This window comes from Falco biarmicus, chromosome 1 (assembly GCF_023638135.1).
Source record: "Falco biarmicus isolate bFalBia1 chromosome 1, bFalBia1.pri, whole genome shotgun sequence".
In the NCBI taxonomy this organism is placed as follows: domain Eukaryota; kingdom Metazoa; phylum Chordata; class Aves; order Falconiformes; family Falconidae; genus Falco; species Falco biarmicus.
Window position 1 is genome coordinate 87,742,446 of NC_079288.1, and position 23,868 is coordinate 87,766,313.

A 23,868-nucleotide genomic window follows, 5' to 3' on the forward strand; every position below is an offset into this window, starting at 1 on the left:
AGCAATTGTTCTGAGCCTGAGCTGTGAAGCTCACTGCTGCTATTTCAGGCCTGGAAAAGGGTTTGTATGGGCAGAAGCTGGTTTGTTTCTCCAGGTGTATCTTGAAGTCCCATAAAAGCATCTCCCTCTGAGACCTGGGCTCAGGTGGCCCCAATCCAGAACCCCCCTACCCAGGGCTTACCCCTGAGGGCAGCTTGTGGACAAAAAACCATGGGAAACTGAGGGGTGTGGGGTGGGGTTAATAGTGAGAAGATGCCATGGGAGTTTGTGTTTAGCTGGGCTAGGACTTGAAACCCACCCCAATCCTGCTCTCCTGCTGCATCCCAGTTGAGGCAGTGTTTGCATCTCCTGTTTCCGCTGGAACTGATTCATAAAAAAAAAATAAATTACCCAACACGGAACAACTTAATCCTTCGAAACACTCCTCTTGTGCCATAAATCTAGAGCTCAGCCTAAAATAGCTCAGTTCCCTGTTTGAGGTGTAGTCCCCGCTGTTTGCCGACTGCTGATTAGGTCTTGGGAACTAAAATAGCTACTTAATCCAGCACCAGCATAAGCAGAGATTTTTCCTTGAACAGGCGCTTTTTGAAGCAGATCAGGTTTTAAGGATTGTTCTTTCTGAGGTGGTGCTGCCGAGCACCCAAATTAATTTTAATGACCGCAACATTATAAGTAATGGGACAGGAGATGCTGAGAGCATATCTGTGTGAGCTGAGCTAGTGCAGAGTTCTTACAGGCTGTTACATCTTATCATCCTCAGAAGCTCATGCCTTTCCTTATGTTAATCCACCCAGATGTTCTCTCTCTATTTTTTCCATGGGATGATGTAAGATATAAAAAACTACTTGCAAGATTCCCCTGCCCCCTAAATGATTCAGCCCCCAAATCTTTCCTCTCCCAGCTGGCAGGCTGCTGCAGCCCTTCCCTTTTGAACTTCTTCCAGGTCTTGCATCAAACTGAATAACATAGTATTTGATGTGCTGTGGCCACAGCCTGTTCCAAGCAGCCTTTTCCCCAGCGCTCCTACGGGAAGTGTCTGCCTGACTCACCTGCTCCTGCTGCCCTAATTGCTCCCTGGCAGCAGATCAGACTGTTTGGGTGTCTGTCACTGCTGGCTTGCTGTAAGGAGTTAATGCTGCTTTTTTTCACGTTGTTTTTTTTTCTGCATGCCTAGATATTTTCAAGCCTGAAGTCAGAGTACTGAAAATTTTGCAGTGGGCATCGTATGGGGGTGGGATAAGCAAATGGTAGAACTAGGAGTGGGTTCACTGGGGATTTAACACTGTGTTTGTGCCCAGCAAAGTCCCAGGTGCTGTCCCTCCTGCATTTCGGTAGCATCTGAATTGCATGGTGAAAGACCTGGGTGCTTTCAGATATGCACTCGTGTTACTTATCCAGGCACCCCAGCAGGGGATTAGGGGTTTTGTGCCCCCTTCCCAAGGTGTGGTGTAGGCTCTTCAGGCTTTCCAGCTCCTCCCTTCGTTCAAGATGCAGTAACTTCCCCAGCAGTGATGCAGAAACTTCTGGAGTACATGGTTGAAATTTTATCCTCACCCTGGTGATATCAGTATGGTCACACCCATCTCTATCCCTTCACATTTTCCTTCCCCTTTTTTTTTTTTTAATCTTTTCAGTGACTTGACTTTACAAGTGGATGTAAAACACTGCTGAGGTTTTTATTTTCTGAGAATTCATTGGGAAATTGTTAATCCAGGTTTAGAAATTTTTTCTACCTTCCATTGCTGTGTGTTCCACCTATGAAGCATGTCATGGAGAAACAGGGTCTGTCCTGAACCTTCAGGTTTCCTTGTGCCTTGTTAAGGGAAATTTTAATACTTCAGTCTGGGAGGGATCAGAGCTGCTGGAGCAGTGGCTGTGCTAGAGATCCGCTTGTCCTGCTGCAGCCGCTCTGGGAAGTGGCACTTGAAACCGAGGCAGAAAGATGGAGCATCTCCCAGGAGGAGAAGGGAGCAAAGGACCACTGGGTTGACAGCAGTTTGGGGGAAGAAATGGTTCCTTTGTGGCCTGTGTTTTGTGCTGCCCTGTCTGAAGCTGGTACCACAGCGAAATGAAGAATTAGAAGGTGCCTCTGGACATCTCTTGCTTTAGTGTCCTCTCACCCACCATACGTTCCAGCTGGCAGGAGGCAAGACCCCTCTCCCATCGCATTCCAGGGGTTGTTCTCTACCCTGCCAGTGCTCAGGCTGTTCCCTGCGGAAGGATTGGGCCTTAAATGAAGGTTGTGAGGTTTTTCTGCTTGTGCAGTCAATGTTTTGGAGACTTTTTCCATGCTTCTCCATCTCCATGTGCAAAGCTACGGAGCAGAGTCTGCGTAACGGGGTTCATAGCGGTGAGCATCCCCCAGTAATGTGCTGCAGAGTCAGTTGAAGCTTTTGTGCTGGTGGATATGGCCAGTATCTCCTTTGGGATCTTCTACCAGCCCCACAGGTGTGGTGCTGGGCTTTGGCAATTGATGTGAGGAGCGTTAAAGTAAATGGCTTTCCCCCCCTTGGCTCAGGCTCTGTCTGCCTCAAATTTTACAGGCATTTCAGCAGAATTGAAGGATTTGGAGGAGGGGAAGGCGATGAACGTAAAGGTGTGCTGCATCCTCTGCCATCGCATCGGGTCGTTGCGGATCCCAAAGCTGTACTGCAGGCTAGAGACTGCCATTGGCCGGCTGTGGGAATGCAGATAGCTCCCAAAAATCCAGCAGGGTTGGGTTGGTGGGTAGTGTAAGTGCTGTATGGCACCTCCTCCTGCCCATGAAGAGCTACCAGGATGCAGCATCCTCTAAATACTTGATGCAAAGATTTCTAGGCAAACTTCAGCAACTTTATTTAGGGTGAGGCACGGAAGGTCTGGAATAAAGTTATTTTAATGAATGTTGTTGAGTGCCTTTGCCATTACGGTACTGTCTCTGACTTGAAAGGATTTGTTCTGAGTCACAGGCTCTTGAATATTTAAAATGCAAGCAAGCACTGTCTTTTTTTAAACATGGGCTTGCAGCAATGTATCAACTGACCATACAAAAATTTGGCCACCGGTAGCTTTCCCTGAAATGTACAGCAGTATCTGACACCAGGGTGAGCGAGATGGCGTTTGACAGGTTATTTAGTGGAAGGACAGTATTTAGTATTAGGACAGGGATGGAGATAGAGGTCTTACAAAGCTGCTGCAGTTCAGGGAGGGATCTAGTCCTGTGCAACACCTCTGTCTCTGACTCAGGTCTTAGTTGACTTCTGAGGTGCTCATGCTAGCTGCCACCCAGCAGCACCCTCCCTGAGGTCTTCCTGGCTTGTGGCTCTTGGAAATGACGGAGGGGCCTTTCCTTTTCTTTCCTCTCTGGATCCAGGTGGCACAAGCTACACTCCAAGGCTGGGAAGAAGGAGAAGGAGCGTGGTGAGATCCTGGTGAGCATCCAGTTTACGCGCAACAACCTCACAGCCAGCATGTTCGACCTGTCCATGAAGGACAAGCCGCGGTCACCCTTTGGCAAGCTGAAGGACAAGGTAAAAGGCAAGAAGAAATATGACTTGGAGTCAGCCTCTGCCATCATCCCCAGCAGCATGGGTGCCCTGGACATGGAGGATGACTACGACATTGGGGGCAAGAAGTCCAGAGTCAAGGGCTTCTTCTTCAAGAACAAGCTGCGCAAGTCATCCCTAACGCAATCCAACACCTCCCTGGGATCTGACAGCACCATCTCTTCTGCCAGCCTGGGCTTGGCTGCAAATGTTCCTGAGGTAACCAAATCCCCGAGCAGACACAGCAGTCTGTCCACAGAGCGCTCTGGTAAGAGGATAACAGTTTTAATTCCTTCCCCCCCGACTTCTTTTCCTTGTTTTCTTTGTAAGGGACTGGTGAGGCTTTCTTGCAAATCTGTTAACTAATTGCTTACCTAAGAAGCAGCATCCTGCACAAACCCTTGGAGACCCTGTGTGTGCTAGCAGTAACGTGCTTGCCAGAATGGGGGGAGATGTTCAACATTTTGCATCTCTTGCTGAGCCTGTACAGAAACAATCTGACTTAGTGTTGATGCTGCATGTGCTCCCTGCAGCACATCACGAGCTTGCGGGCTACAAGGGTTCCTTAACCCCCTAAAAGCAGGTCGCTCACACTGACTCGTAGGAATAAGCCCTTGGGAGAGGGCTGGGTGAAGCAGAGCCCATTGCTGCTGTGCTGCACTGCTGCCCGGCTGTCTAATGAGATGCCTCCGGCTTGGAGGCAAAACTGAAACAGTGACCGGTTCCTGGTGATTAAAGCAATCTGAGCTCTTGGCGCTTGCAGAGCGGCGATTTCCAAACAAAAAAGGCCCTTGTAGTGAATTAATTCTTGCCATCTCTTGAAAACAAAATATATAATTAAATAGTTTAATTGGCTGGAGACAGCAAATTCCCACATTGGGTGGGAGTCCCTGGCTACGTGCTGCTTCTCACCGTGTTGGTGAAGCCGCCCACGTGATGCTTCTCAGTTTCTGCTGGGTGACGTTCCCATGTGCAGCCAGAGAGCGAGTGGAGGCACCGGTCTGGCCCCATCATCCCCATGTTGTGGTGAAGGAGACAGCATTTCTGGCTAGGAGGGGAGAGCAGTTGCGTACCACCTGAAGTCCAAGCAGTCTTTCTCACTGAGCTCTCCGTGTAACCCCAAAAGTCTGCTGAGTGTTAGCAATACCCACAGGGTCAGGCAGTGGGAGGGAGAAGCAGACACTGGACCCTCCTGGCTTACATCACGCAAAGCAGCAGTTGGGCCTGTCTGAGCAGAGCTCAGGGGCTCCTGGTCTTTTATTCAGTGCAAACTCTTAAATCACACAGAAGTGTAAGCCATTTAAGTAGCTTCTGGATAGTTTCTTGCATTTATTATCGATCTCAGATCCTCTCAGACAAGGGGTTTGTCGTCTTACAGAGATTTCTCTCCAGATCCTGCAGTGGGAGGTGATGTGCTTGGGGAGAGTATCGTGTGGCCTGTATAGCCACATACTTGTGACCTGTGCTTTGCATTTCTAGTAATTTAATTATAATCTGGTAGAGCCTGGGAGGGAGAAAGCCAGTATGTTTTCACAGATCTTTTTAGTGTTTGCAAGTAGAAGATGATAATGATGCTTGTCGTTCCTGTGCCTGTTACTCAGATGGCCTCACCTCTGTTTTGTGTTTTATTTCCCGCCAGTGAAAGACTACTTGCCCTCTCCAAAACTGACCCACAAGAGAGCATTCAGTGATGATGTCTCCCAAGTCAGCCCAGTCCTGGAGCCCAAAGCAATCCAAAGCCTGAAGCCAAAGAATGATCCTGTGTCCCGGTCTTCCCTCTGTATCAATGGGAACCACGTTTACAGTGACGAGCCTGTACCAAAGAGCCCCATGTCTGTCCCGCAGAGCTCTGCACCACTGTCCGTGCCCAGCATCCCCAAACGGCAGGAAGAGGGTTTTGGCTTCACTCCCCTCCATTCTGACTCCCACGAGGTGCCTTGGGGGGTCAGCAACTTTGAGAGGACACCGCAGAGAGACGAGCCCAGGTTTATCCCGTCTCCTCCCAGCTTAGCCTTGCAAGAAGAGCTCAAGGTCTCCACAAAAGCCGTCACTCTCAGTAACCATCTGGGCAGAGCCAAGATGGAAGAAAGCAGTCGCTTAGAGAACAAGCCAACTCAAGCTGCAATGCCCATAGTCTTCTCCACGGAGACAACAAAGGACAAACAACCCGAGGAAATGAGGAAGGAAGACAAGAAAGCAAAGGGCGGCCTCTTCCACCATGGGGGCAACAAGAGCGATGCAGGGAGCAAAGGCCAGGGGGAGAAAGTGGGACCCTCCCATGGCTCATCTGTCCACGTGATGGCAGGAGGAGATGAGAGGAATAAGAGCGGTGGCTGGTTTGGTTCAAAGGAGCCCAAAGAGTCCCCTCAGAAACCCAGGTCAGTGAAACGGGTGTGTTGAAGTCTAGGCTGTTAACTAGCTGCCCCAGCCTCCCGTCTTCAACAGCTGTGCTATTCAGTGCTCTCCAGCATCAGCAGAGACCCGGTCCCTGTTGCTCTGACAAGATGATAGCAGGGGAAGTACTTCCTTGGTCTTAAATGTCTCAAAGGGAGTGTGATGACTCCTGGATCCTCCCCTGGCTTCTCCAACAAACCAACTCCATTTGCCTTCCTAGGCCCTGTTTCCCACTTGGGAAAGGGAGGGATCCCCTTCATGGAGAGGGAGATGTTTCCCTCTGCAGAGGCTCAGTGTGGTCATGGCAAGTGTTTCTGTGGCCTTGAAGTAAAGGATCGTTATCCTTTAATTAGCTAAAAAAGCGTCCCTGGCACTCAGTGTAGAATGTGGGACATGGTGACATGTAATCACAATTTTTTTTATTAACTTCCCACCCCTCTACGTCGCTGGTCTGGCCTGGGGGTGCAGTACTTTGGTAACTGGGGATATTATTAACATTTCTGAACTAACTGATCCCAGCCCTGCTCTTTCCTCTTCCCATCCCACCCCAGCTTTCCCTTCTCTTGATTATGAATCTCTAATTGTTCTCACTTTGTGTGATGATTTCATCCCTCCAAATCCTCAGCACTGTATTTGTGGCACACAAAACATGGTGTTCGTGCTGTTTCTGTGTGGGCTTTATCGTGACGGTGCGTCACTTGCATCCATCCTTGTAGCCTCCAGCAGCTGAGCTGGGGGTCCAGAAGTTGACTGAGAGCCCGGTGTGGTATCGTTGCTCAGTGGAAGGGAGGAAACAGGGTTAAAATCCTCCAGAGAAAATAACTAGCCGTTGAGTGCTGGTTGAATCTACAGGGTTGATTTATTATAGGGAATTTCTAATCTGGGCTGACTTTAACCTAATTTATTAAGCAGAAGGATTTTAATTCAGTCTAAGCCTCCTTTAATGAGGAGGGCACTCATGGTTTGTTCAACCTAACCGGATTTCCACACGGGTTAAACTGCTTTTGAAGTGCTACTCAGATGTAAGTGAGGGGGTGAGCACTCCGCTCAGTGTGGCTTCAGAACAGAGGCAGCCCCAAAAGTCCTCATTTTCTCACCCCACAGATGATGTCATGCTTGTAGTGGTTTTTAAGGCCAAGGGGAGGCAAGAACATGCTGCCACCCCCCTTCCCAAGGACCAGAGTCCTTGTGCTGTGTAGCCTGTGCTCCCTCGAAAGGAGCATGTGCTGTTGGTGCGAGGATGGAAGAGGAGCCACAAGGGCTGGTAAGGCTTGGTCCTGCCCACAGCCAGCGTTCCCAGCTACACAGGCAGAGCTGTGTGTTTTTCCAGGAGGCTTGAAGCGCCGGTAGTTATTTGGTGTCACATCCCAGTACAAGGTTTGTTTCTGGATGAGACTAAAGGACTCTGGTCTCTGAATGCTGTGATTGAGGAAGGACAGAATATTACCGTTCAAGATTGGTCTTTTAGTTTTGGTTTTTGTTTTTTTTTTCATTTTGTGATAATAAATCCGCTGTTTGATTTAAGTCCTAGAATAGAAAAGATACCATATGAAAAATAAACCCATAAAAAATCCTACTGTATTAGGCAGCGACTCCACAAGCTGCCTGAGTCAGCGCAGTACTGTGAGCCTACTGTGTACACATGTGATGGGATGGGAGATGCCCTCTGCATCTCCCTCTAGAGCTTTTTCCTCGATAAATGGGTGAGAAACCTGCAGGTTTCCTGCTGCTTTGCAGTTCTAGGAAAGAGGCAGACATGGGCCATGCATCACAACTCAACGTGTGAGCCATACTTGCCCCACTTCTTGATGGATGCTGCTGTCTTCAAGGCAGGGAAGTCTGATCTGGCTGTAAATTGGCTCCTGAGTGCCTGTAGCATCCAACTCAGCAGATAATCATCATGAGTACAGAGGTGCCCTTAAACACTGCTGGTTTCTAACAACCCTCTGCCTTTTTTTAAATCACAGCTGCTGGACCCATTCCCAGCCTTATTCCTTTCCCAGAGGGTTTTCACTCTGGGTTTTTTTTTTTTCTTTTAAATCTACTTCAGTACTCACAGTTTTAATTTCAAGCTGAAGCTAAGCTTTGCTTAGATTTGGTTTGCTGTGGCATGCTGAGGACATTGCCTGCAGACGGCTGTCTTGTAAGGAAAAACTTGGATGAGCTGTACAATAGCAGCTCCTCTGGCTGGGTTTTTCTCTCCCAAAAATAGGAATTGCTTTGAAACAGCATGGGCTGGAGGGAACAAATTCACAGGGGGGCCCCTTTTAGGGTGTTTATAAACATCTGAATGAGCTTTAATTGCAGCTTGCAATTTGAAAATGAGAAGTAATGAGCTTAAACTGTAGCAAGGGAGATTTAAGGTAGACATTAGGAGGAGTCTCTAATGGAGGATGGTAAAGTGCTAGAGGTGCCTGGCTGGGAAGGAGAAGCCCAGCATCTGGGGCTTTGGCGACTGTGGTAGATGAGCACCTTTGGGGAATGTTACAAGAAGCATTTGTCCTTGCATACGGCCCAGGTTGGGTGGTGGGAGATGGTGACCAAGTCTCATTTGATGCAAAAATGGCCTTTCCATTATCACAGGGAGACGGGCTGTCTCTAGTCTGCCTTTCCTGGTTCTTCATTTTTTCCCTATTAATTACAACATCATTACTTACTCTAATTAGACAGAACTCTTTAACTTTTCTCATTTTATTCTCCTTTCTTGCACTGAACAACCTTGTGGACCATGTCACTGACTCAAGTCAAAGCTGTTGAGCTGATTAGGTCTTGATGGTGTCAGGCTGAACATAGGGTCTGGTGCCATCTGATAATCAAATGCACATGGTCTCTCAAGTGTGTGATTGAATTAGCTGTGCTCATCCTTTGGGTGTTCTACAGATGTCTCTGCATCTGGATGAGCTATTCAGTTACCAGTGTAAATTCTAGAGCTGAAGATGGATTAACTTTTGCATTGTAGAGAGAACCAGCCTCTGAATCTAGCAGTTTTAAGTCTTTGAGTTATCTGCAGAAAGGATTTTTTGCCTCCTGCTCTCCTGATTCTGGAAACTTTTGTGGCTCCAATGAGCTAAGCAAGCAGCACCTTCTTGCCCACCATGGGTAGGTCCACTTTCACCCAGAGCTGAACATGGGGAGAAAGCATCAAAAGCAGTCACCTTTGCAAAACCAAAACACTCAACCTGTAATTAGTTAAAAGGTCTGTAATTAGAAAGATGTTTTGCTGTTAAGGTTTAAATTAGCCTACAGCTAAGGCAAGTTTGGCACAGCTTGTCTTTAACCACTTGCTTTTGCAAAACCACACCCTTTCTAAAATAAGGAAGCTGCTGACTTTCAGCTGGTTTTAACTTCCAACAGGTTTTCTATTCTGTTAGGAGCGGTTTTTGGTGCGCAATGGGCAAGCACCAACGAGCTGGTGCTGCCCTATGAGCTGCAAACTTGCCCACATGCTTACCGGGGAGAAGGCTGGACATTTCTGCCTTCAGCCCTTATTTACACATCTTTGCTGACTCGTGACAGCCAAGCAGGTCCCAAAGGCTGTGCTTTTCAGCCCTGCCTTTGCTAATCTGTGGCAGCTGGGGGCTTTGATACTGGTTTGAATGGAAGCAGTAGGAAGATGGTGTTTTGTCTTTGGAAACCTGAATAAAAAGACTGGAGTTTGTTGTTTTTAAGGTTGTGTGGTCAAGAGTTGTATGTAAGGAAGAAGCTCAGCAGGTTTATTTGAGGCAAGGCCTGGGGCTAAAACAATTGGTTTAACTATTTTCAGGGTTTTGTACAATGTTATCAGAGCTGCACAGGTCCCGCTTCCTGCAGCATGAACTGGGATGATAAAATGAGGCTGCATCTCATGCTTGGCAATAGGAAAAAAGAGAAATGGAGCGCTCTCTTGTAAAAATAATGGCATTAGTGCTGTTTGCAGATCAAAGACCCTTCCCTCTGTTGCTGCTTTCATGGGGGGGAAATGTAAAATCACTCCCCACCTTGGTTTGTCACTCCTCTTTCCACAGTCCATACCCTCATATCCAGCAGCGAGGTCAAATTTTGACTCATCTTGTACTCCTAAAACATACATTTCCTAAATGCTGGAAATAGGAAGAAGGTTTTGAGCGACTGGAGCATGGCCTTGGACAGGCTGGCAGTGGGGAGTGGTGCCAGTGGACGAGGTGAGCTTGTCAGTGGGATTGAACACAGACATATGTGGCAGCCCCCTACAAAACACCATTAACGGGGACTTCCAGAGCAGAACCTTGGGAGGCTGCAGAGTCTGATGAAGAGGAACACTGTGCTGTGAGAACCAAGGTGTCACGGATGACGGTGGATCTGTGGATAAGTCCATCATGGAAACCATCAGGGTCACGTCTCTGGCACAGGTCTTGTATCCACGTGAGCTGCAAAACTGTGTGCCTGCATTGGATCAGTCACAGGGTAGAACTGATGAGGGATGGAGCTGGACATTTCCCCTCTGGCACGAGAGGTGCAGGGAGCCTGCAAGAGTGAAAAATGTCTGTTAAAATGCCTCTGCCTTCCTTTTGCCTGCTGATCCTGCATTTCCCAGGGATTGACATGAAACAGGAGGGTGAGTTGGATCTGAAGCTGGCACCAGCTCAGTGCTGATGAGACAAATCTGCTTTGTAGCTGTCCAGGTAGAGCAGAGCCCCACTCCCACCCCTAAAAGTGGGTATTGGGATTAGCAGTTTGCATCTACCTGCACTCCTACTGCCCAGATCCTATCTCTACTATTTTATTTATTTTTTTTAATTCCTGTGGTTTTGAGGCAAATCTATAAAGCAGGATTTTTCTGTTTTAATTGGGATGATGGGCTGCGAGGACCAAGAGCAAGGCAAACCAGTTATGGCACAGATAACTAAACCCACTGCTCTTACCTCTGGAATTCCTATTTAAAAGCAGCATTTGCATATATTCTCGCTTCCCATTTGGGTTCTCACCTTAAAGAAAAATGTCCTGGGCTGCCGTACCCATCTCTTTTTTAACTCCTTTCTGCACAAATTCTGCTTGCCAGCCTTCCCCATGCTGGTGGGAGAAGATTCCTGATTCCTGCCAGGCTTTGAAGCTGCTACTGGGACCTCCAGCACCCTGGTCCAGCTGGTTTTCCACCTCCCCAGCTTGCTTCTTCTAGGGCCCCAGTGGCGTGCTTGTCTATGGGGAAATGGTGGAAAAAGCAGCTTGTGAGTGGTAGGGTCACAGCACTCCCCTGGATCCAGCCCTTCTAGGAGCTCCAGTGCAGCTTTTAACCTCAGCACATTATGGCTGGATTTGAGCCCTGCCCTCCCCAAATCCCTGCTTTTTTAGCACATGTACTGTTTTCTTATATTCACAGTGCAGCGTTACCCACTGTCTTGCAGAGGGACATTGCTCTGTGACTGCGCAGCTGGCGCAGCTGTCTTCAGCCTGAAATTTAGGCTGTGATCTGTAGGGAAAAATCTCCCTGCATTGAACAAGCTGTTTCAAATAGACTTTCCATCAGGGGGTTGCTCAGCAATATTTTATTTCCCCCCGCCCCTTCCTGAGAGGCTAAAATGCTTCTGTGAAGTGCTGCCAAACAAATAAATGAGGGCAGAAAGGTACCCACTATTTATTTTGGCTGGTGGAGCTGCGTGCTGGGGTACTTGGAGGAGGAGGGTGAGTCAGCATTTCAATGCAGCAAAGATCTTTGGTCAGGCTGCTGCAAGCGGAGGTTTCCCTCTAGAGGAATACACTGTCCTTGGCTCCTTGTTTCGCTGAGCATCCTTCTTCGGAGGGGACAAACAGGGCTTTTTGTGGGCTGGGTTATTCGTGGGAAGAGCAGGTCTGTTGCCAGCACTGGGCTGGTAACCAAAACTGGATGCTTATCCTGAGGAAAGGGGTTGAATGATGGTGGTGCAATAGGTGCTTTGAAAAGCCAGGGGAAAGACGTGGGTGCTGCTGCCTAGAGTTTATGGCTGAGAGTGGTTTGTGCAGCCCCTGAGCAAGCCTTGGTGAGTCCCAGCAGGAATGGGGACAGAAAGGAAACTTCAGTTAGGGGTTTTGGAGGAGGAAAACCAGAATCCAACAAAAAAAGGAGATGGATTTAAGTTCTGTCTTTATATCTTTAGCCTGGCCTGGGCTGCACATGCTGGGGGAGGATCATACTGGACCGCTGCCTGGCAGGGGAGAGATTTGGGTCCTCCTGTGCTGGAGCCACATTGCTTCTTGTTTCCTTCCCTCCCAAGAAAAGATTCATGTTCACCCACCTTGTTTCCCAGGCAGAGTACAACCTTCATTTTGCTGCATCCTGACACTGATGTGTAGATCATGACTGGCATGGGGCAGTCAGGGGCTTGCTGAAAGCACCATCTCAATCCCTGGTGGCCCAGACTGCATAGGCAGCAGCTTGGGGCTAGGACCAGATCACTGGTGTGGCTGAGAGCTGCTCTTTCTCAGCAGGTCCAGCACCCTGTGAGCCCTGTCATGACTTGGGGAAGGAAGACAGGGTCGTCTTGGGTGGGTTTAAAGAGACCTTGAAGCTGTTCCTCCACCTGTGCATGTGGGGATCACTGCAATTCAGGGCACTGTCCATTGCGTCTGCCTGGGTGAGGGGCTGCTCTGGCATCAGCCATCCCTGGGGGAAGGAACTTCAACCACTCATTCTTCTGGCAGCTGTGAAGGTCGTTAGTAGCAGGCACTCATTAGAAGCCTGAAGCTGATAAATGCTCTGTAGCCATTTAATAATGCCAGAGCCCAGCGGAGATGGCTGGATCGGGCCTTGGTTGCTCTTACTCAGCACTTAACGCTGTATAAGCAGAGTGTCAAATGAGGTATCTTAATCTGGACCGAAAACATTAAAGCGATTGCTAGCAAGAAGGAGGAATCGCAGAAGCAAGCAGAGGTGGGGCGGTGGCGTGTGCCATTTGCAGCTGCCCTGAGATTGTGGTGTTTTAGCTTGGACTGTGCCACCTTCCCTTTCCATCTGGAAAGGAAAATTTGCCGTGTTTTACCCTGTTCCACCACAGATAAAACCCATTTGTGGATCTTGTGAACTCACCTGGCTGGACCCTGGGTCACAGGCAGCTGTGCTTCTCTTCTTGAGAGCTTAAATTTGAGGGTGGTTAGAGAAAAAGGTCAATTTGCAGCAGGTGGCAGCGGACAGGAGCCTGTGCCTCCAGCGTGTGTGTTCAGCAGAGGAGCATAGAGCTGCCCCGCAGCTGCAGGCATTTGTCTGCACCTTCTGTATTCAGAAAACCAGAAGAATTGAGGGAATCTGTCAGTACGAGCCATAGGCTTGAGATCTTCGGCACAGGTAACACCAAACAGCGGTGACAGAGAGCTGGGCAGTGATGGGCTGCCCTGTTGCCTTGTCCAGATGCTGTTGTGCTGCACCGCTGCTGCCTCCTGGATGGTCTTCTACAGAACAGCGATGATGCCCAGTGGATTGTCTGGAGTGGGTCTTGTGCTGGAGGAAGTGTTCAGATGCAGAGCACCCCAACCGCACGCCTGTCTGCAGGTCACAGCATGCCCGGAGAGGCTGACTTCCAAGCAGAGAGCAGCTGCCGGTCTCTCTGGGATGGTTTGTGCCTAAAGGTACATCACCTTCTCCATCAGCTTCTCCCATCACTTCTGGAGATTTTCTGTGCTTCCTGAGAGCTCAGAACACCTGGGAAGAGTTATCTCCTGTGGAGGTGTGTGCCCAGCTGCCTGCAGCGGGTTTTCCCACCCTGCTACATGCCAGCGATCCGAACTGGGAGATGATGCAGAGACACTGTGGAGCAGTGTGGGGATGGGGACAGGCACCTGTGCCACGGTCACCACTGCTGCTTAGTGACAGCAGGAGAGGGCACCCACGAGCTGTCTCTGCCCGCAGCACCAAGTGAGCTGCAGGTTTGAGTTGAAATAAAGGTTTCATGGCTTTTTTTTTCTTTTTTTCTAGTTCTGCTAAGTCGTATCTCCTGTAGTGTCTGATGGGTGCTGGAGTTGAGCCTGTTGTGCTCAGCCACTTGCTGTGTGTGTTACCTACCTAAAAACTGGGATGGGGGGACTTTGGTGGCATTGATTGCATAAATAGGCACCTTTCCAAGATAGCCACTCAGAAGATGATGTGTGAGGCGGGCTTTGAAGGTGCCAGAAGTGGGGAGAAGTGGGTCCTGCTGTGCTGCTGCAATGTGCATGGGTTCCTGCCCATCTGTGCATCACTCGTGGTCCAAAGTGTGCCACTGGCACGTAACTCTGCCTGCTTTAAAAGCAACTGATGCTGACTGCACCTTTACACATCATTAACTTTTGCCTCAAGATGGCATTTTTGCGCTTTAAAATGTGTCGCAGGCTTTTTGTACATTCGTAATAACAGATGAAAATAGTTGTCTGAGCAACTTTGCCGTTTGACAGCATGTTGACCATGATCTTCTAGTGCTGCCTGTGATCCCTACCAGCCACATGGGTGAGGTAGGGAAATAATTGTGATGTAGCCCTAGGGCTGGACATACCCTGTGTATATTGGCAAAGCAATTACTTTATTCGTTCCTTGTTAAACTTTGATATGCCCAGTGCTGGCTGATCAATGTCCATGTTTCTCCCAAACCAAGACTGGGCTCTCTTTGAAGCTCAGCTGTCATGGCCAATGCAGAAGGAAGTAATCCTGCCAGCTCAGTTACGGGGCAGTGCAGCCACACGTGCCAGTGCTGGGTGCCTCCATCCTGGGGTTGGGATTGCTCTTGGCATGGGTGAGTCAGGGGCACAGGGGTTCAGGAGGGAGCACAACAATCAGAGCACCAGCTGAGGTGTGGGGTCTTCACACTGCACCCTTCGTGATGTGAAAAACCCCAAGACAGCCAGTCCTGGCTTTATGAAGCTTCCCTGGGGGTAGCGATGCACATTGCTGAGGGAGTTCTCAAAGGAAGATTGATGAAATCCCAAAGAAAGGTCAGTGTAGTCCCTCTTGAAAAGGCAGCAAAGAACTGTCTGCCTGACTTGGGGCAAGGTGCAGGAGAGTGACAGTCTGAATTTGAGATGTGCTGAGTCCCTTCCTCCTTCTTGTGGTCCCCCATGGGGTTTCAGGCATCTCTGAATCTCTGGCCAGAAGTGATGTGATGAAGGGTGTGCAGGGAGGCTGGACCACATCGTGGCCCCATGCTTCCTCCTGCTTAACTCTTGTTCCTTGGCTGCCTGCAGCCGTGCTACCCTCTGTCCTGTGTAGGGGGGAGCTCCGCATCTGCTGTTGCTGTGATATGTTGCCAAACAAGTAATGAGGCACTGGTGTAAACTGGGAAAGACTTATTCCTGCATGCTCTTACTGGCTCAAGTAACCCTGACCCAAGATCCCAGCTGGGCAGCCTGCCCTTGGTACGCACCAGTGTTGGGACAAAAAAAAATGAGCTGAGTCCTTGGGCTGCAGGAGGTGGGAAAAATCTTGTGGGCCTCTGAGTCTTAGGGCTTGCTAAGGCAGAGAGGGGAAATTCGCAGGGCTGTTGTAGAAGAAGGACTGCCCTTTCCTTTTTATTGTGCATGCCCTTTCCATGCCTTGACTCCATAATCATTGCTCTGCCTAACGAGAGGAGAGTATGTATTTGATCATTGCATTGCTTTGAACCGAAGCGTTTGTAGTGTGTGTGGTGTATGCTTACAGCGCTGTCACAGCATTAACCAGGAGGACTGTTTTGTCTTCCCTCCACAGCCTGGAAGTGTCTCCTCAGGTAGAAACCAGCTCAGATGCTCCTTCTCATTTTCCTCCCTGCTCCCCTGCCCAGTTTCCTCCTGCTGCTGTAGCCCATCTCGCTAGCATGCCCAGCGCTAACCTCTCTCCCGCTATTGGAGACAGTCAGTCTGGATGCTTGTCCCCTACCAACCCATTCCTCAACTCCCTGCAGAGCAATCCGTTCTTTGAGGACCTCCTCGCTGACCAGGTACTAAATTCTCCTTCACCTACTCACTTTTTCTCTAGTTTCCCGTCTGAGCCGCATGCTTCAACAGAGGTCGCTGGGAGCTTTTATTCTTCTGAGGATTGCAGTCCCTCTGCCTCCCTAAGACATAAAGATCCAGAGAGGGAGTCTCCAGCCAAAAGCGTTTGTGTCCCTGTTCCAGAAACTACTCCCCTATCACAAGGAGACCTTCCTTCTCCAGACAAGAAACCTGTGGTCCCTCCTCCACTCTCAGAGTGGGACGATACCTTCGATGCCTTTGCGACCAGCAGGCTTAAGCCAGAATTGAAGAAGGAAAACTTCTTTGCTTCGGTGGCAGCAGAGGGCATGGCTTTCATCGACGATCCTGGTGCAGCCAGCCCCACAGAAAGATTAGCCGAGCCAACTCATGAGAAGGGGACAAAGGTATTTGAAAAGGCTGATCCACAAATCAGCAGAGAAATGCCTTCAACTCTACGGTCTTGGACAAATTTCTCCAGTTTAGATGTGGGGGCAAACTTGGTGAGCACAACCCAGGAAGCGACTGTGATAGAGGATGTGCTGAGCCCTGTGTCTGCAGGGTCAATGGGAGGGAGGAGGAAAAGCAGCACGCCTACAGTTTGGACAGCTGCATTTGCATCGGGAAGCCCAGGGGACAAAGAGGCTTCAGCATCACTGATTGCTGAAAATAGTGCTAGGGAGGAAGGGGACAGTAATGAGGAGGAACACTCTAGTGCAGGAACAAATGGATGGATGACCATAGCCACTGAAACTGCTCCTGACCTGTCAGAGAGCACCCAAAGTGTGGCTGAGCAGGAGCCTGTGGGTCAGGATAGCGCATTTGGCCCACGACCAGCCTTCCTCGGTGAAGGCACCTTTGAAGCGAAAAGTGGACCTTGTGCTGCCGCTTGTGTGTTGCCCAGAAGCACCTTCACCTCCGAAACCCTGCCAGGCAGCAACGTGGTGGCTGTGCCCCCACGGGTGCTTGCAGATGTGGCACCACGACAGTTCCCTCTGGTCCCCAAGCCAGGGATGGAGCCCCAGGGTGCTGGCAGCGAGGAGGAAACATTCGACATACGGACTTCAATCTACCGGCTCCAGGCTACCATGCGGCTTGAGGCCAGTGAAAACCGTGTAAAACTCAGCTCCGACATTTGCGAGAGGCATGTTGTCCTCTCTCAGTGGACAGATACCAGAGAGAGAGAGGAGATGGCAGCAGGCTCAGCCATGCCACCCCCCAAACCTCCGAGGTGGTTTGCAGCTGCAGGAGGCAGAGGGGATGATGATGATGATGAGGATGCTTGTGACCCACAACTGAGGCAGCAAGGCAGCGAGGAACGACGGGAAGACACAGAAGGCCCCAAGGCAGACACGGAGGTGCCGAGGAGCCATCTGAGCAGTGAGCCCTCTGTCCCAGTGTCTCCCAACCCACCTGCACTGGGAGTAGACATAGCTGAAACCAGGAGCGAGTTCCCAGTCTCTAAGGATGCTGAATCTGCTGCTACGGACTCAGCAGCTAATTTGGAGGTGGCAGCTGACAAGGTGGCAAAAGGGGACACTTCTCTGGGGGAAGACCAGTCAGAGATGAATGAGATGGATGTGGCTGAGCAGTTTGAGACTTGCCCATCGAAGTTCTTCCTAGACGGATTAGGCCAGTCAGGTGCTAAGGAGAGCTGGAGCCAGCCAGGTTTATCCCCTCTGATGGGGGCCACAGACAGTGCTGACTGGGACATGGCCTCCAAGCAGGAGCTGTTCCCTGAGGAGCTCAGGATGTCAGGACTAAACCAACCTTCCAAGCTAGACTTGGGTCAGTCGGAAATCTTCTGGACGGCTCTGGAAGAGCAGGAGGCAGCCGGTCACCCTGTGGGTGTTGGCTCGGCGGTGCGACCCCAAAGGTTAGCGCATGGGGAGAGTCCACCCCAGCTGGAGCCGGCATGGGATGATGGTGAGAGGCGGCACGAGCCAGTGGCTGGTCCCACCAGGCAAGCAGGAGGCCAGCCTGAGCCTTTTGCCTCCATGGCAGTGGTCAGCCCTCCCCAGGAGGCAGAGCAGGGCAGACCCCCAGCCAGTGAGCCCGAGGGGCCATTGCACCAGTTCTCAGCAGACAGCAGGATAGACTTCAAGAAGGCTGATTTCTGGAAGCCAGATAGGGTGGAGGAGAGGCACAAGCAGGACGCTTCAGCCTCCAGAAATCCCTTTGCTCCAGCACTCAGCCCAAATACCCCAAGCAATCCCTTTGTGGAGAAGGCACCAGACCCTCTCCCTGTTGAAGCTGTGCTGCCCAAAAAGCTTGATCAGGGCGGCTTCAGCTTCACCAACCTCCACGAGGAAGCCCTTGGGCAAGGCTTCCAGTCCACTAACCTTCCCGGGGACCCGCTAAGCAAGCCTCCTTTCCTGCATGTGAACCAGCCCTTGGCCTTCTCCACCCCTTTCCTTGTGGCTGCAACTAACCCTAAACAGTTTGATTTCCCTTCCCCTGTTGCGTGCCCCGCGAGCAGTGGGGTCCCTGCCGCGACCAGCCGCGCAGCTGCCCAGCCCTGCCCTTTGCCGCAGTCCGGTGACACACAAGCTTCAGCGCTCGTGGTTTTGCCCAGGGAGACACAGCCAGCTGAGAAGCCCTTTTTCCAGCAGACAACCAGGTGAGCACTCCGGGGAAGGCGAAGGGTGTGTATTTGGTAGAGGTGAACCCTGTCTCCCTTCTGCTTTTATTAGGACGCCAATGAGTGGACCCTGGCTTAGTGTCAGCAGCTCACGGTTGTGCTGACTCCAAGGAGGCCACTCCACAGGTTGCTGCAGGTCCTCTTCCCTCACCTTCCCGTGGTCCCAGAGAGTCTAGCCTGAACAGCTTGAAGCCTTGGCTTTCTTGGATCACGGTGGGGAATGGCCATTGGTGTCCTGTGTTTGTCCTAAAGTAGGGCAAACAGTTTGACACATCCAGGTCCTGCCCCAGCTGAAAATTCAGCCACAGCAGAACTGCATCCACATTTCACTCGATGCTAATTTTTGCTCCCATCTTCCTGTGCTTGCAAAATAGGTGCCTTTTCCATGTCTGCCAGGAGAGCTTCCAGCCATTAATGGTCTCACAGGTTCCTTCATGGCATGTGCATAGCTACTGCCCCTTCCCTTTTCATTAATTCAGCTTTGGTTTCTTTCCTTTTTAAATGACCGTCAGGTACTAAAAACCTTCTTCTCTCCATAGCGGGGGGGGGGGGGGGGGGGCGGGGGGGGGGGCAGTAGTTTCACCAGGGTGGTGGCAAAATGCTGTTCTCCCTTCCCACCTGCCGAGATGCCCGTTGGTTATGAAGCAAGTGGGACTTAGCTTGGAGGATAATGGGAATAGGAAGGGGGGTTACCGTGGTGGTGCATCAGGGGAAAGAAGGGGCTGTTCCTTCTCCCAGGTCAGTCTTGAGCTTGTAGAAATGCTGTGAAGTGGAGAAAGATGCTGAGTTTAGGGCATGGGGTCTTGCTCTGTGTCCTTCAGGTCATCTAGTTTTCCTGGTACATCTTCCCCTGGTCTGCCTGGGCAGGAGGAGATTGTCGTGGGCTCAGTTTGCCCAGAGTATCAAGGATTGAGCTCTTAGAGTTTACATGGGGACCCAGGTCTTCTAGCAGTGATTTCTTTGATCAGCCTCACTCCTGCAACAGAAGGCAAATGGAGCTTCATGGGGGCACTGAAAAATGATAAAATCCTGTCTGGCTCAAGAATAATATTGGTCATGGCCCTGGGGAGAGAGAGGGCAGGAGGATGGGGACAGCAGAAGTTAGCTGAGCTCCAGCCCTTCTTGCCCATGGGGATCCTTCCTTGGCTTGAGTTTGGGTTTGACGTTTAAAATGACCTCGGGAGCAAAGACCAGCAAGAGATGGGTCTGATAGCTGAGGGTTTTTTCTTTATTGAGGCCAGGTCTTCAAACTGTTCTTAATTGGATTATTCATCCTCCAGCAGATAACCTTGTTCAAAATCTGCAGATAGAGAGTATACAGAAACCTCCTGAATTTGTGGATGTTTGTTACATTTCATGGAAGGAGAAGTGTCCTGCAATCCCAAAGGGTGAAATTAGGCAATGAGAGAAGTATGGTCCCAGGACCCTCTATGTCAATGGTACATGCTCACAGTCACCTTCAGGCTTGACTGTGCATCCATCCAAGGCCTGACGGGCTCTTGGGAGGAAAGTGGGCTTGGACCCAAGAGCTGGTTGTCATGTCAGTGCTGGCTTCTGTCATGATACATGTCTGAGAAGTCCTTGAACATCTCTGCTCTGGTTTCTCTACCTGTAAAACATGGATGGTTTGGATACGTGCTGCTGGGATTGGTGAACCTTTGAAAGAGTTACCTTTGAAGACTTCCTGAGGTCTCTGTGGAAGGCTCTGAGGTTCTGCACTACTTTATAAGACTGGGGAGATGTGACTAATTGTCATGTGGGGAGAGAGGAAGACTGGAAGGGTCCTTTTCCAGGTCCCCATGGTGATGCTTCCCTGTCCTGGAATCATCTCCTGTTAGGACGGCACACAGACAAAGAAAAGATACGGTAGGAAAAAGGACAGAGTTCGAACTTAGAACAGGCATTAAGGCTTAGCTAGGACAAAAGTGTCTTTCTCCGGTGAAGGAGGAGCTGGTATCTGGCGTGGATTATTGAGAGTCTGGTGTGCTGGGGTTATGTGCCCTCCTTGGGAGGGATGGAAGCTGGGTGTGGGGTCCCATGTCTTCATGGTGAGTGAGATGTCCCATGTCACTGGTGAGTGGCCAGAGGGCTCTCTGCTGGTCATCTTGTTCAAGATGGCAAGTCAAGTGGTAGACCTGTGTATCTGAGTGACACCTCCTGCCTAGTCTGGCTGAGGCACTGCCTGGTCACAATGACCACCTGTTGGGATTAGATTTGCAGGTCTTTCCTCTCTCTCCTGCGGTGAGAGATGGCTCTTGCCACAAAACTAGTGTTTCTGGGGTAAGGTGTGTTCTCAGAGCATCAGTTGCATCACTCAAGTGTATGGAGGCTCCCTTTCTGCTCTCTGGGGAAGAGTGGGATGCTGCCTTCACCACTGGGAAGGTATCTCAGGTCACATCCCCCAGTACAGGTGGGACCTAAAGGACAGACCATGACAGTGCCTTGGGGACTCTGCTGTCTCGGAGGAGCCCAGCAGTTGTGCAGCTCCTTTCCCATCAGTTGGGAACTCAGATGTGTGACTGTTGCAGGATGTCATGGTACTTGTGACATCCCCAATCCTGTTACCAACAAGTGCTGAGGTGGTATTGATGCACATTGCTTTGTGCCTTCCTGATGTCAGGAGTGCAGCAGAATTGTTCTGTCCTGAAAACAAGGTTCCAGATTAAATCATATGCCAGTCTGTGTGATCTAAATGTAATCCTTGTGGAGCCCTTGCAGCTCAGTGAGTGGCTGCCACATCTACATACAGACCTGGGGGAAGAGCTGCTGATCCTGCGTTCGGTCATTCACTTTCTGCACGGAGGTCTGGCCCTCAGGTGCTGTGTGCTGCTGCAGGCACAGCGGCTTGCCCACGAGAGACTGGTTTTCTTGGATTTGTCCTTTGTTGTGTTGTTGCTCTGTGAGAAGCATTTTAATGGGATGGTGAAGACTTTAATTTCTGAGTTGCTGCAGGGGGATCCCCCCCCAGTTTTTTGCTGTGCTCAGCAGTGACCTCAGGAGTGTCAGTGAAAGCTGTGCTGTGACACAGCAAGGCTTGCCCAGAGAGGGGCTGGGCTATGCCACTCAGCAACCCTGAGATGTTTCATCTTGAATGTAATAAGCTTCATCGTAGACTCTCACCGTGAGCAACTAATTCTGCTCTCAAGTTCATATTCATTGACCGGCAGATGGAGGCAGGTCCAACTTCTTGGCAGATCCATCAGGACTTCAGACATGGCTATAAGGCATGAAGCAACCTCTGCTCCCCTGGAAGTAACTGGTGCCAGCCATCCTGGGGCGGGACACAGGTGGAGGAATGCCTCCTGCTTTTGGATCCTCTTGGATCTCGGACAAGTCGAGGGGGCAGAGCCCCTGTTTTGCTCAGCAGAAGCTCTGTGCACCCTACCCTCTCAGCAGGAAAGAATGGGATAACATTTTTTTAAATATAAATACCTTTTCCTGCTCTGCAGGAATTAATGTATTCCCACTGGCAATGGGGCTGAAAGCTGCCTGTGCCCAGACTTGCAGTGGGAAGTGTCCCCTGCTTTCAGAATGCATCCAAGCTATCCCACTAGCATCCCAAGGCTGTTGCTGGTCTTCATTCTGTAGAGTGGCCTTGGTAAGTTTGGTTCAGAAGAGCTCCCCTTCAGAGGTTTAAAATAGTTTGAGTGTTCATGATGGCCAGTCAGTGCCCTACAGACCTCTTGTTTAGGGGTCTCAGTCTCCTGTTTCAGCAGCCATACTTTTCTGGTCTTAGTCTTTACGCTTGCTGTGGGGATGCATGAGGCGACTGTGGCATTTGGGGCTGCTTATCTTCAGACCTGGCTGTGAGGAGCAGTCCTGGAGGCTCCCCTGGAGCTCTACTTCCCAGACACTGTTTTGAGGAATGGTGGAAGTCCTGCTGTGGTACTAGAGCTGTCTTCCCCAGATTCTGCAGTGAGCCCCACTCATTTTGGGCTAGGAAGGGAGCTAGCAGTGGTTCAAGCAAGCAAACTCATTACTTCTGGTTTTTCAAAGGATTTGAGAATGACAGTTTTTCAGGATCTGTGTATGGCCTCTGGTCCAGTTCACCCTCACCCCATTTTACATCGTAACAGACAGACAACTGCACAACTGTTTGTAACATGGTACCATGGTGTTTCTAGTTCTGCTGGTGAAGGTTTGGTCCACGGTGGAGAGCTCTTGAGGCTGATGTGCAGAACAGCAACTTCTCCAGCCCGTGACACTGGGACTCCTATTTAGGTTCATGGGATTCCTCTCCATCCTTTCAAGCTGCCCAGGAACTGTGGGCTCTGTTCACATGCTTGGACAGCTTTGACAAAGGATGTTGATCCTTTGGCTTGTTGGAGCTGGTTTGTGGCTACCATTGCTGTTCTCTCCTAGCAAGTGGTGACAGGAGGCATCATCGTGGTTGAAGAGGACTTCTAGACATGCCCTGTGAGCACGATGGGGAGACCGCTTGGTACGTCCTGATCCCATCACCATTGACAAGGCATGAGGACACCAGCCTTGAGGACTTGAGCCACCCACCTGATACCTTGTATGATGTTGCCTTTGTCCCAGCCTCACCCATCATCTCTGTCCTGGAGCAGGGTTGGAAGCCACCTGCTCTGCTTTCAAAATGGAAATAAAATCAAGCACTTACAGCACAAGCTGGACTTGGGAGGCATCTCTCCCAGCCTGGCTAATGGCTCACACAGTGACTGTGGGTGCTGTTCCTCCTCCCACAACCTGTCCTACCAACACCCTGAGGTCCCCATTTGTAAAGAGCTCCTGCGAGCAAGATGTCCCCCTTCCCCTGCAGCACTATTTGGATGCACAGCAGTTGGGATTATCACCCTTTGCAGGGTGGCTGCTTCATCTGATGAGCACAGAGGCTTTGCAGAGCTCCTGAGTAGATTTTACGATCTTTTCATTCTGAGTATGGTGTGCAGGTCTGCTTGTTGTGTGCAGGAAGGAAGCATCAGGTCACTTCTCTTTCCATCATGCTGAAAAGCAAACATACTTTAAGCCCAGAAACAATCTTCTGGGTGAAGAGTGAGGCAAAACTGAATGAAAATGTAATTCCCCCTACAATGACAGAGAAGGTGCATTTGGACACAATCTCCTCACCCTCCCTTTTGGCTGCTGGAGGGGGACAAATTCTGTGGTGTCTTCCAGGCAGGTGGAGTCCAGATTTTGGGCTGAGGCAGTGCAGGAACTGATGCACAGTGGTGCAGGAGCATCCCTGAAGCAGCAGTTGTGACCACAGACAGTAATCTGGGGGGTCCTGGGTAGCAAAATGCCCCTCTGTGCAGTGGATGTAGCAGCCTCCTGTTACATTGGACCTGGCTTAGATTTCCCCAGCTGTACTAATGCCAGGCAGCTGGGAGTTTTGACCCACAGCACTCCCAGTGTGGACTGAGCAACACAGGCGTGGGCATGGGGATCTGTTCTGTATCTCAGCCG

General features: G+C 50.4%; 1 protein-coding gene across 5 annotated transcripts in view; it reads left to right on the top strand.

Moving 5' to 3' along the window:
* Nucleotides 1–23,868, top strand: part of RAB11FIP5 (RAB11 family interacting protein 5) — a 43,094-nt gene that overhangs the window by 13,019 nt on the left and 6,207 nt on the right. For 2 of the 5 annotated variants that reach the window (XM_056344691.1, XM_056344702.1), the window contains exons 2-4: nt 3,353–3,792; nt 5,164–5,902; nt 15,826–18,420. In XM_056344691.1, the coding sequence (XP_056200666.1) occupies nt 3,353–3,792; nt 5,164–5,902; nt 15,826–18,420 (3,774 nt within the window). Of the gene's footprint in view, nt 1–3,352; nt 3,793–5,163; nt 5,903–13,254; nt 15,550–15,825; nt 18,421–23,868 lie in introns of those variants that run through there. The other 3 variants (XM_056344707.1, XM_056344720.1, XM_056344716.1) reach the window with 3 other exon arrangements.